Source organism: Aquarana catesbeiana, linkage group LG03 (assembly GCF_042186555.1).
Source record: "Aquarana catesbeiana isolate 2022-GZ linkage group LG03, ASM4218655v1, whole genome shotgun sequence".
In the NCBI taxonomy this organism is placed as follows: Eukaryota; Metazoa; Chordata; class Amphibia; order Anura; family Ranidae; genus Aquarana; species Aquarana catesbeiana.
Genome location: NC_133326.1, coordinates 585,324,151 through 585,338,065, shown reverse-complemented (window position 1 = coordinate 585,338,065; position 13,915 = coordinate 585,324,151). Strand labels below are relative to the sequence as shown.

Genomic DNA, 13,915 nt, shown 5'->3' with positions numbered 1-13,915 from the left:
CAGTGCCACCTCATCAGTGCTCATCAGCGAAGGAGAAAAAAATTACCGGTTTTCAAAATTTTATAACAAACTATGAAACAGTTTTGTTTTTTTTTTTCAAAATTTTCGTTCCTTTTTTGTTTTATTTCCATAGTAGCGGATTAGTATACTTATGGCTATTCCATCCAATGTAGATGCTTATTTGTTAGGAAGGGTAGATAGTTTGTACATTGTAGACATATTTTGTTATACTTTGCATGCTTTGAATTGGGTATTCTGCAGTTGTATGTGCGTTTTTTTCTTCTGTTTGATAAAAGTATTAACATACTAGAGAGTTTTAATAGCTTCCTTGGCTTACACTGCAAAGTCACCTAAAAAAGACGAAAGCAAAACACCATCCTATGGTACTACTGCAGGACTAAATGATCCACCACATAAAGCCACTTATTTCACATTAACAAGAACTTTACCATGAATCCTATACATACAATTACATTTTATTATCCAATTTTATGATAAATACAGCAACATATAAACACATAGATCACTGCATATACAAAAAATGAAAAATTAAAATATGCATTTATGTGAATGAACAGCAGAAGCAGCTCTTGTGATTTACATTAAAATAAAAAATCTTGGCAGAAAAGAAAACCATAGCAAATATGTCTCACAATAAATACATGGCAGGGACAACCCACAGTGATGTGCCAATGCTGTGACAAAGAGAAGGGACATTCAGGAAGAAGCCGGTTCTTTTCCAATATCATCTTCATCATCATCAGTCACCTATAAAAAAATAAAATAAAATAAATTATGATTGTTTGTTCTCTATAATTGTGCATTGTATAGTCCAGAGCTCCCTACCCCATATTTGCAGGGCCCAGAGCATGTGCGGACCCACAAGGTGATTTTGCAGCGGACTCACAAGGTGATTTTGCCCTTTAGTTAACGTGCTCATATTGGTTCTCCCACTGATTAGAAGATATGTAGTAATATAGGTTTTATTTAGACTTTGTCACAATTTTCTAAACCAGGTTAGGATTAGCAAACCATGAAAATGCTCTGTATAAAATAGGCGATTCCCAGAGGGGTGTTAGAGCCTCTAGATATAGAGTGGAGACCCGATCCTGCATACAGATTAGGAAACCACGAACAGCAGAATTCTGACATCACACACTTTAAGTGCATAACTATTAAACATAAACAAGGACTTCCATATTTTAAATATCCAATTGAGGACGCCTGGATGTACAGCTACATCCTAGCTGTGGCCACTCAACCCTGACAGAATGTAAATGTTCACCCAAAGAAAATAAAGGCAACCTAAGCTTCATTAAACCATCTGTCAGTAACTGGTTACTTATCTCTCAAAGGGATTTTTAACAGTCCTTACAGTGAGAGTTCTTTTAACTGTGTGACATTTGCACTATAGCAACAGGAGCCTTGCTAACTTGAAAAAAGATCCTCGTCTCAATGGCAATTTGAAAGAAGGGCTCAAGAATCACCTATAAAAAGCACAAAGAATGCCAGCACTAGCCCTTGAGGAAAAGGGTCATCTTTATTGCATAATAATACAGTCACATAAAAATTTAAACTAAGCACAAGACTACAATAAATACTATACGTGTATAAAATGAATCAATGTAATGGTCAGAACAATAAGTTCTAACCTAAATGAAAAAATGTTGCAATATTTAACATCATGAAGTAGAAGAGCCCCGCATTTAGGAGTTCACACATTAACCTATGTCCTACTGGTAATTAAAGTGGTATTAACCACTTCCATACCGGGGGAATTTTGGCACCCAAACATTATATTAAATTTTTGTAGCATAGACCTTAGCAAATAAAATGGCAATCAGTGCAATTTATCTCCCACGGTATTTGCACAGCAATTTTTCAAACGCTATTTTTTTGAAAAAAAAAAAAAAAAAAAAAACACTTTCCTGAATGAAAAAAAAAACAAAAAAAAAAACGAAGCACGATATTTATCCATTTTTTTGTTTAGCCACTTCAGCCCTGGAAGATTTGGCTGCTCAATGACCAGAGCACTTGTTACAATTTGGCACTGCGCTGCTTTAACTGGCAATTGTGCGGTCATGCAATGCTGTACTCAAAACTAAATTTGCATCATTTTTTTTGCACAAATAGAGCTTTCTTTTGATGGTATTCGATTGCCTCTGCGATTTTTATTTTTTGCGATATAAATGGAAAGACCGAAAATCTGATAGATCTGACCATTTTATTTTTATATTTATTTTTATTTACATTTATTTCTATTATTTCATTTTTTTAATAATTTTTCCAATTCAAATGTATTATTATTTTTCATGGTTATACGTTTTTTAGGTTCTTATTTCTAGTGTTCACATTTGAGTGAGTTTATAAATATCTAATTTAAATATTATTTTAATAAAGGGATTGCTTATATAATTGTTTAGAGAAATTTGCCATGATGTAATGTTCATACTTGGATTGATGTCCGTTGAAACAATTAGTAATATAGGAATTATGTGAGGAATTCATATCCAACCAATATCATGGCCGCCAGTCTCCCACATGGCAATCAATCATGTGGTAGAGGAGACTTGTTTGCCCTACCGACAAATTTGCCGCCATATGGAATTTGATTGGCTGAGGAAAGGGGGAGGTGTCCTTCTCCCTGTATTTATAGACGGCTCTTCTAACCAGAAATGAGGTCCTTGATGACGCCCTGCGTAAGGGGGAAACACGTTGACGCAATTTCTGGTTTCAAGTCCAATAGACGTCACTTCCGGTTGCCTGTGGAACGCACGCCAACAGCGGCGTTTCCTATTGCAATCTCTTGCTAATATATGCCTGTTTTTACTCTGCATTTTGTAAGCATTCATCTTATTTGCGCAATAAAGATATTGCCAAATAGTACTTCACTATAGTTCCCTCCTTTTTATCTCATTTTGGGTTCTATTATCCATGGATGATTATTATAAGCATAGGAGATCTGCTTTGTGAATCGATGCAAATCTGCCATCCCTGGCCACCATTTTAAGTCTGAAACGATCCCTAGACTGAAAAGCTAAGGGTCCATTCCATTCGGTGAGTAGAGACATAGGAGGGGGTGTTGCACACCTCGAATTTTGTAGCACTCTGCACTTTATGGATTGGAGCACATCATTCACTAATATAGGGACATTCACTTATTAATGAATTGTTATGTGATTATTTAGGTCATTGATTTTTATTTTTGCGAGCGCTGTAATATATATTCAAATTTTTGATTTGTCAAGTGAATAGCATCTTGTGTACAGCAGCTGCAAGATATTTTGTAAAAAAAATCTTTTCACAATCTTTCACTTCTAGCGCGAGTATATATATTTCGAATATATTTTTTCACTGTAAATGGTCCAGATTAGGGTCTCTCAAAATGTGATGGCCATCTCATCTTTCGAGACTCTGTGTAAGTGTGTCCTAGGACTGTGCAATGCAGTACCCTATGCTAATACTCCACTAGTGTGTGGTAGCATTCGAAACATTCACCAATGCAAAGACCACGTCGGTCAGGACAGGAGAGACAATAAAAGCGGATGTCACGCCTATATCCGCGTTTTCTGCAGACACAACATCTTCTTTGGGGATTTTGTTGAGAAGGGGTACCAGGGAGGACATACGGAAAATGCCTCTCATGCAGCCGGCTTACTGCATTTGGATTGGGAGGTTGGGCCACAGCACCGTCTGGAAACAGAAGGGCTCGGACGATCTCTTTCTGGAATTTAAGGAAGGATCCAGTTCGTTCTGAAGCTTTGTACAGCACATAAGCATTCAGCAGAGCCAATTGGAATAAATATACACTTTTTTATACCAGCATCTGGCCTTATGGGCAATTAGGTACGGCGCCAACATCTGGTCGTTGAGGTCCACCCCTCCCATGTTAAGGTTGTATTCGTGGACACAGAGGGGTTTCTCCACAACACCAGTCGCCCTTTGAATTTGGACCGTCGTGTCTGCGTGAAGGGAGGATAGAACGAAAACATTCTTATTACATTACATTACTTATTATTACATCTCAAGCAGGCTCACTCCCCCAGCCTAAGATGGGATTCTACAAGCCGCTGGGGCAATCCCCGGCGATTAGATTGCACGGTGCCACATGCGCCAATTCCATGATCAAACAAGTGACTAAAAATTGTCCACATACAAGTGGTACCCCTTTCCGAATAAGGGTGACACCAAGTCCCACACAATATTACCAGCGCTCCCCATGTAGTCTGGGCAGTTCTCCGGCTCTACGTAACTATCTCTTCCCTCGTAAACCATAAAACTATATGTATAGCCTGTTGCCCTGTCACAGAGCTTATACATCTTGACCCCATATCTGGCACGCTTGCTGGGAAGATACTGTTTGAATGACAAGTGGCCAGAAAATGTAATCAGGGACTCATCAACGCAAACAACTTGATCTGGAGTAAACAAGGCTGCAAACTGCTGGTTGAAGTGGTTTACGAGGGGCCGCATTTTGTAGAGCCGATCGTATTCAGGGTCACCCCAAGGACGCCAGAGTTCATTGTCATTGAAATGCATGAACCTTAAGATCTTCTCGTATCGTGTCCTGGTCATGCAAGCAGAGAACATGGGCATATGGTGAATTGGGTCAGTGGACCAATATGACCGCAGCTCACTTTTGTTTAGTTATGCCCATGAGGAGGGATAGGCCCAGGAAGGTCTTAAATTCGGAGACCGATATAGGTCTCCAATCTCTGGCAAGGGTCAACTGGGGATTGGCAGCGATGAACTGACCAGCATACAAATTGCTTTGGTCCACAATAGATCTATAGAGATCTTCTGTGAAAAATGGCGAATAAAAATCAAGTGACGTAAAATCAACTTTTTTCACTTGAATTCCGGGTTGGCCAATGAATGGGAGAAGTACGGGTGCTGCAGAAGTGGTGGACTCCCAATTTGGATTGGCAAATGCAGCAGGAAGGGCACTATGGGCTCGACGGGCCTGTGTTTGTCTTCTTGGTGGCTGCGGGACACTAGCCACCTCACCAGCTTGAACTGCACTTATGGGACCCGCCACATCACCAAGTGTTACTGCAGTGCTGGAAGTAGGACCAGGATGTACTAGGCCGCTGGTGCTTGCCAGTTCACCAGAAGGATGAGCGGCACTAGTACTGATCTCTGCTCCATACGAGAGCCCTGCGGTTCTTGTACCTCAACAACAGTAGAACGGGTCATTTACGCCTGACCTTGGCAGGGACCACTACTCCGTCGTCAGACCTATCTGTCAGGGTGCCGCTGCTGTCTACAGGTTCGTATTCTGAGCCTGAATCTGACAGATGGGCGAGTTCCTCTTCACTCTCATCTGTCATGCTCAGAAACGTGTAGGCCTCTTCACTAGTGTACCTTCGATTGGACATTTTGGCTTCTAAATTTACTGGTACAACTAGTGAGACCCACAGGAAAAAAGAGCACCTGACTGTCAGCGACTGCTTCAAATGTTACCAAAAAAAAAAACCTGTTAGCGTTCGCAGGGATCAGGCCTGACTCTGCGAATGCTGCAGTTATGTGTTTAGTGTTTTGTAAGTGACAGTAATCGATTGATACTGCACTTGGTTGGGCTGGGCTGGGCGGAGGGGCAGGTATGTGGGCTGATCCTGCTAACGCTGCGTTTTTGGGAACCCTAAACTATTGGGGATGCCAATATAGTTCTGATCAGATCACAGATATTGATCCGTTCAGTCCATACACTATACTACTAATGGAGGTGTATGATGTGTGCACGGGAGTGAGCGCTACTGGCACTAATCTGACGCTGCCAGGGGCAACGCAGACCCTAACTGATGCTAAAACCTAACTGATATCACCCGCTGATCAGGGGGTTAAACCTTTTATTAGGTAATGTACGGCGGTTGCCCTGACGCTATAAAAAAATAACTAACCAGTGGGCCCACCTATCTGGGCATGCTAAGTACCCCAACGCTGAATAGTGTCACAAATGACAGAGGTGCACCGAAATTTCAGCAGCTGAAACATATCGTCCGAAAATGTTTTTTTTTTTTTTTCCCCGTATTCAGCTGAAAGACAAAGAAGGGGTCGATAATGGCACCAAAAAGGGGGCGGTCAGCCCTGGATGCCGCACATTGACTGGGGCATGCCAGGATGACACCCCAGCAAAGTCTTCCCCTCCCTCCTCCTCTCCTTGTCACGCAGAGCGGCGATCTCCCGCTCTGTCACAGAGCTGAATTGTTCGGCACTGTAACAATGTCCCACCTCCTGTGATAGACGGCACACTGATCCAATGCTGGGAAATTGAATCAGTGTGAAGTGTATCATAGGAGGCGGGACTTTGTCACTTCCGCCACCAGGCCCGGGCAATTCAAATCCAGCTTTTTTGACACAGCAGATCGCAACTCTGACCCGGGCACTGGTGAGGCTGCAGCTGATGGGCACTGGTGAGGCTGCAGCTGATGGGCACTGGTGAGGCTGCAGCTGATGGGCACTGGTGAGGCTGCATTGATCTCTTGATCCATGTCTGCAGTCTCTGACCATCTCCTGTATCATGTCTGCTAGAGGTACACCCAATGGAAATTATGCTAATACTATTAGCAATGTGTTTGAGTTTAGGTAAGAGATTGCAGACATGATACATAAGTTGGTTAGAGACTCAGGACATGTTACAAGAGCTGGCCAGAGAATGCATTTTTCTTGAGTTTTTCTTGCACTAAAGGTGGCAATAATGGCCCACAATAATTCCATAATAATTTAAAATTGATATTAATTAAAAAGCTGAATATACTGCAATTATTTATAAAAATTAAAAAAAAAAAAAACTGTCATTTTCAGTTTTCGGCTAAATGCATCCTGCATTTTTGGTTAAGGTACCAAAAATTTCTATTCGGTGCACCTCTACAAGAAGTGTGAACATCCCTTGTAATAGGAATAAGGCATGACAGGCAATGAGACCCCAGATATCTCACTCTACCCTGGAAAGCATGAGATAAAATAAATAAATAAATAAATATATAAATAAAAATCGATCTCTGCTTACCAGGTAAAAAAAAACTGGCAGTGTTTACATCTGCCAGTGCCGGAAGTGATGTCATGACATCGCTTCCGGCCTCCCAAGGTCATAGAGATGGATGGGGACCATCATTCAGATATCACCACCACAGGCATTCCAGATATCACTACTTCAACCCAAGGATGTCATATGATGTCCTATGGGCGGTAAGTGGTTAAACCCAATACAAAAATTAAATACCGTATTTATCGGCGTATAACATGCACTTTTTTCCCCTTAAAATCAGGGGAAAATCGTGGGTGCGTGTTATACGCCGATCCCCCGCCGATTCTGAGCCTTTTGGCGGCTTTCTGCCGGTCTCGGCGGCTTTCGCCCATTCTCGGCGGCCCTCGGCCATTCTCAGTGGCTTTCAGCCATTCTCGGCGGCTCTCGCTGTCCCGCGTGAGCCGGCAAAGGCCGAGTGCGTCCGAAAGCCGCCGAGAGCGGCCGAGAACGGCGGCGCCATTTTTAAACGCCAGATGTCTGCGATGGACGCTGACAAGGCTGCAATGGGGGACAAGGCTGCAATGGGGGACAAGGTACAGGTGGACACTGACAAGACTGCAATGGGGGACAAGGTACAGGTGGACACTGACAAGGCTGCAATGGGGGACAAGGTACAGGTGGACACTGACAAGACTGCAATGGGGGACAAGGTACAGGTGGACACTGACAAGACTGCAATGGGGGACAAGGTACAGGTGGACACTGACAAGGCTGCAATGGGGGACAAGGTACAGATGGACACTGACAAGGCTGCAATGGGGGACAAGGTACAGATGGACACTGACAAGGCTGCAATGGGGGACAAGGTACAGATGGACACTGATGAGGCTGCATTGATGGGCATTTAAATGTAAGTTTTTTTCCTTAAAATTACCTCCTAAACTTGGGGTGCGTGTTATACGCCGATAAATATGGTATATTGCAGCTGTCTTTAAAAAAAAAAAATGAATGCAGCCACCACATCTAAAGTCTGTTTTTCCTTTTTACACCTGGTGACCCTGCCAGTAACCTCTTGTCCTAGTGTGACTACATTTTGGATGAAGCAGTAAAGCAGACAGCTGTGGACAGCAGAATTGTCACTCTGGTGAAATGGTAGTAATTTAGATTTAGATGGACTTGGCTAACAAATAAAGCCAAACTCCACCTAACGCTTTTTAATCAGTTACAGCAGTTTTTTATTTTCATTTTGGGATAAAGGTTTTACATAAATAAAACTGATCATTGTAAGCACCCATCAGTGGTAAATGGTTTGTCTAAACTCTCTAACCGCCACTTTTGTTGGACAGTTTGGTTTGTTAAATGAAGTTGAAAAATATCAGATTTACTGGCCAGATCACCAGTTGAAAATAAAGGGGGGAAAAAAAAAGACAAAAAAAAATGAACACAAAAAATGAATACAAATTGAAAATAAATTAAATTGATCCATTATTAATGGGATCCTGTTTAAAGTGACAAATAAAAAAAAAATATAGTATCCCCCTTTCCCCAAATAGATGTAGCATGTATACAGTGACTGCCCTATACATGCTACATATCGCTACACATTGAGTGAGAACAATACTTATAGGCTTATTAATCATGGTGAACTCTAAACTGATGACCTGAGAGCTTTTAAAGCATAAAAGCAAACAATCATTTCCAGCGCTAAGTGGTCTTCCTCAGTGTAGAAACACAAGGACAGTGGTAATCCCACAAAACTAGGCGGATGCTGCCTTCTTCAGACAGGGTGGTCCAGTAATACTACAAAGACAGACAAAAATAGAAGGCGCACACACCTAGTACATTACCAAAAATATTTAATCGAAAAATAAAAAAATTGATAAAAAAAATGGAAACTCACAAGATGGCGAATAGTCATGAGCCATAAAAACACAATGCTAAACAGGAGGGACATGAAATGTGCCACATAACACGGGTGTACAAATGACGCGTTTCGGGGGAGCATCCCCATCTGCAGAGCTAGGCTTCCTGGAGGAAAACAAAAGAGGAGGCTGCCATCTTGGGCATGCTCATGCTCAGTAGAATATCATACTACGGCTAGTTTTAAAAAGGAGTTAAGAATACTACCAGCATGTCTTTAGAGTGTGGGCGGAAGCTGGAATACCTGGAGGAGACTCACGCAAGCACAAAGATTTACCCATGACTTACTTTTAGTGCACTTTGTTAAGAATATTTTGAGGTTTACACTTTGCATTATTAATCGATTGATTGAATATATGTATTTATTTATGTGATACTGATGCTCATCTATTCACCAGTTTGTTTTTATTTGATGCACATTTATAACAACACAGCATATTATTGTATACAGGAAGATCGTGTCCTGGCCAGAATTTGAGCTAAGGACCCCAGTACATCTACCTAGGAACTCCCACTCCTTCAGACTAACATTCACTCATAAAGGATATTTTAAAATATTTTTACTATTTATATAACTCCTCCCAAGAGCCAGCCTTCTTCTTGCACCAGGACTGAGGGCTCTTGAGATTAGCACTGGTTTATTTAAAAACGTAATTAGCATGCTGATTTGGCGGGGGGGGGGGGGGGGGGGGGGGAGGTGGAGTAACCAGGGAGGGAAAAATAAAAAGCAGATTAAAATTTGGCTTTACAGTGAAAACGAAAACTTTTTTTTTTTTTTTTAATTAAAATAAAAAAAAAGAGGTTATACTTCTCTGCTCTGTGCATGGATATTGCACAGAGCAGTGGCTTACCTCTTCTTTTGCGGTCCCCCGTCGGCACTCTCCTCTCTTTCTTCCTGCAGGTGCCCCCTCAGCAAGCCATGTGCTGAAGAAACACCCTTGCGGATTTAACTGACAGCAGCAGCAGTCTATGGCTCCCGCTGCTTTTAGATTCTCCTGTGAGACAAGGAAAAGGGAGCAGCGCTGCTGCTGTCTGGACAGTGCTGGATCATGAGAGGACTCAGGTAAGTGTTTGCGGATAGGAGGGACACAAACAAGTAGTGGGACTTAATGCAGGGAATACATTAAAGTGATACGAAAGTCTCACTTTTTTCTTTTAAATAACAATCATGTCATATTTATCTGCAATGGTTTTGCACAAAGCAGCCCACATCCTCCTCTTCTCAGGTCCCTTTCAGCGCTCCTTGCCCCTCCCTCCTGTTAAGTGCCCCCACAGCAAGCAGCTTGCTATGGGGGCACCCGAGCTGAGCCGCAGCTCCGTGTGTCAATTCAGACACGGAGCCGCAGCCTGGACCCACCCCCTCTCTCTCCTCATTGGCTCACTGACTTTAATTGACAGCAGCAGGAGCCAATGGCGCTGCACTGCTGTCTCAGCCAATGAGGGAGAGTCCTGGACAGCCGAGTCTCTCGTGCAACATCGCTGGACCGTGATGGGGCTCAGGTAAGTATTAGGGGGCCTGCTGCACACAAAAAGTCTTTTTAACTTAATGCATAGAATGTTTAAAGTGGTTGTAAAACTTAACAGGTTTATTATTTTAAAGGAATAAAAATGACTTTACAAACGCTTAAAAGGTAAAAAAAAAAAAAAAGTTTTACTTTAGAACCACTTTAAAGGGTTACTAAAACCTCGTTTTTTTAAATAACAAACATGTCATATATTATATATATATATATATATATATATATATATATATATATATATATATACACACACACATACATACATACACGCACGCACACACACACACACACACACACACATATACATACATACACTTTAAAAAGGTATTAAAAAAATAAAAATAAAAAAAAAAGGAGATACTGACACAAGGATGTCACGCAGCAACTTGCAGCATGTAAATTATGCAGACAAGAAAAGCTGCTGGTTTCTATATGATCATCTAAAATAAGTCATTATGAGAAATAACTTTTTTAAAACTGAATTTTAGGTCTGGAGTTTATTGCATAGTTATAGTATACATATGTCATACCTGTGGGACCACTGTGGAAGCAGGAATTCACCGTAGCAGTCCCCCCTACTAGTGATCGCTGCCATCTTTTGGATCCTCTGTCAAGTGGCTGCACTGCTGTATAGTAACCACAGGGGAGGAATCACTCAGCACAGGTGCTATGCACAGAATGCACTTGCATTGTTCCTAATGAATGCAAACCGTTCTCTTATTGGACAAAGTGGAGAGGTGAGGCAGTGACATGGTCTTCACCTAGTCCAGAGAATTTCTTGCATTGATTGAGAAAATCGCTGAGTGGCCGACCTCTGTGGTTTCTATGAAGCATGGGACCTGGAAGACAGCAGAAATCACTGCAGAGACTGCTACAACGATTTCCACCTTCTACAGAGATCTCACAGGTATAGAATGTAAATACTTACATCGGTCTGACCTGGACCAATGTAACTATACTATAAAATCCATACCCAGAATTCAGCTTTAAGGGTTGAAAATCCCAAGCGTACAAACTTGAGGATCTCCATGAACCCATTATAGTGGCTAATCCAAACTTCATTCCTATAATAACTCGGCTAATGAAGCTCTGTCCTTAGACTAACAGTAATAAAGATTTACAAACAGCGAGCACAGCATACAGGATGTAATAAGTACATTTAACAGCGCCCTTTGTACATACTTCAATAAAAACTACACAGAAAAATAGGGTTAAAAAATAAAACAGCTTTGATATTATTTTATTTAGGTTGGGATGACCACATTCATATATTTTTGTAAAAAAAATATTTATTTCCTTTTAGAATTGTCCAACTGACCCAAATACATGAACTGGTAGCAGCTATAAAGACAGGCTCATCATGCTTCCAGTATAAAAATGCACATGGAGGTAGTTTGGGCTCATACCTTACAAGCATTTATTTCAAGCAAGGGTGCAGGCGGGTGTAACCAGATGTATTCGCTCAATTGAGGATGAGTAAGGCAGCTGGACAGCTTGACGTATGTTGCAATACATGGAACTAAGAATCTCTCCTTAGCCACAGATGGAAGCATTTTAAAGAAATTTCTCAACATTCTGACACATTTTGCAGGAGGTACATACTGAAAGCTGTTCACACCCTGTCTGTACAAATGATACACATTATTACGGTTGGCACACGCACACTAGGCCACTACTGATCAAACCCCAGGAGTTGGGTAGCCAATGTGTATTAGTAATTAGAGCTGGCACCACATATTTCTAAACCTTTACTATGGTCATCAGTGGAAGCAGGGGCCTCTGACTCAAGCTGGCCATACACCAGCAGAATTTTGTTCAAATAGTTTTGAATATGTGTTCAGTTGTCTAATGATGGTTAAAGGGGTCAAACATTTGTTTACGACCGCAATGATAAGAAAATTCAAAGGAGCAGGATGGAATTTTTTTCTTGAATGAAACCAATTGTAGGGCCTCGTTCACACACCAACTAGTCCTAATGTGACTTTCACATTAGGACGTGTGGCTGCGTCTGTGTGCGAGGCACTTGCTGGTTAGGAATGTAGGAGAAAAAAAAAAATCAGACCTTTTCACAACGTACATGCCTCAGTACCTTTGTGAATGAGGCCTAAATGTGGTTTTATGTTCGGGAAAAATTGCAGATTTTATAATAAAGTATATAACTTCTAGGCACAAAAGAAACCTGTTTAATAGGTCTTAAATTCCATTCAAATGGCAGGTTTGGATAAAATGTTAAAGGGCTTTCAAACATAATTAGTAGACTAAGGCTGGGTTCACACTATAGAATGCAGCGGCTCACAGCAGGAGTCCAGTGCGTCTCTATTCACCATATCAGGTCCGATTTCAGCCCTAATTTGGACGTGAAATGGACCAAAAGACGCACAGGGCTCCTGTGCAACTTGCACCGGAGCCGCTGCGGAGATGTGTGAACCGGCTCCAAAGACAGCCGGTCACAATCTCCTGCTATGCAAATTGGATGCGGCAAACCCACATCCAGTGTGATCCCAGCCTTCGTGATGGCAAAATCGAATGCTCTGACAAACAATTTTTTATAATCTGTGTATGAAAATTCGAATGAAATTCTGCTGGCATATTGCCAGCTTTAATATAGTCTAGTTGGCTACTGAATGCAACAACAAAAAGAAGACAAGATAATACATAATATTTTAATCCTTAAAAAGAAGAATTCCAGGTATGACTATTTTTACCACTTGCCTACAGGGCATTTTCACCCCCTTCCTGCCCAGGCCAATTTTCAGCTTTCAGCGCTGCACACTTTGAATGACAATTGCGCGGTCATGCTACACTAGAACCGTGTAAAATTTTTATCATTTTCTTCACACAAATAGAGCTTTCTTTTGGTGGTATTTAATCACTGCTGTGTTTTTTTTAATTTTTTTTATAAAAAATAAAAAAACACAAAACTTTTGAAAAAAAAAAAAAAGAAATTTTTTTTTTGTTTTGGTCAGTAAATTTTGTAAATAAGTAATTTTTCTCCTTCACTGATGTGCGCTGATGAGGCGGCACTGATGAGGTGGCACTTATGGCCACTGATGAGGTGGCACTTATGGCCACTGATGAGGTGGCACTTATGGGCACGGATAGGTGGCACAGATAGGCAGCACTGATGAGCAGCAATGATGGTCATCACCGATAGGTGGCACTGATAGCCAGCACTGACTGGCCATCTCTAATGGGCACTGATTGCTGGCACTTTATTGTAATCAGGGCACTGGTCATCAGGTCACTCTCGATGTCCCCTGCGAGGAGATGCCACTGATCAGCTCTCCTCGCCACACACTATCAGTGTGAGGTGATGAGAGCCGATTACCGGCATTTCCGTGTTTACATGTGACCGGCCGATCACATGGTTAAAGAGCCGCGGCCCTTTACAGAGATCGGGGTTGCGCCATGTCCTAGCAACACGGCCGCGATCGCCGTGCTGCACGCCCCCGCGGGCACACGAGAGTGGCCGTTCTGGGACGATGTCATATGATGTCATCCCAGAACG

General features: G+C 41.8%; 1 protein-coding gene across 1 annotated transcript in view; it reads right to left on the bottom strand.

The window, feature by feature from the left end:
• Positions 1 to 455: 455 nt before the first annotated feature.
• Positions 456 to 13,915, bottom strand: part of NFU1 (NFU1 iron-sulfur cluster scaffold) — a 68,204-nt gene continuing 54,744 nt past the window's right edge. The window contains exon 8 of the mRNA XM_073622017.1: positions 456 to 768. Within this exon, the coding sequence (XP_073478118.1) occupies positions 718 to 768 (51 nt within the window). The 3' untranslated portion in view covers positions 456 to 717. The remainder of the gene's footprint in view (positions 769 to 13,915) is intronic.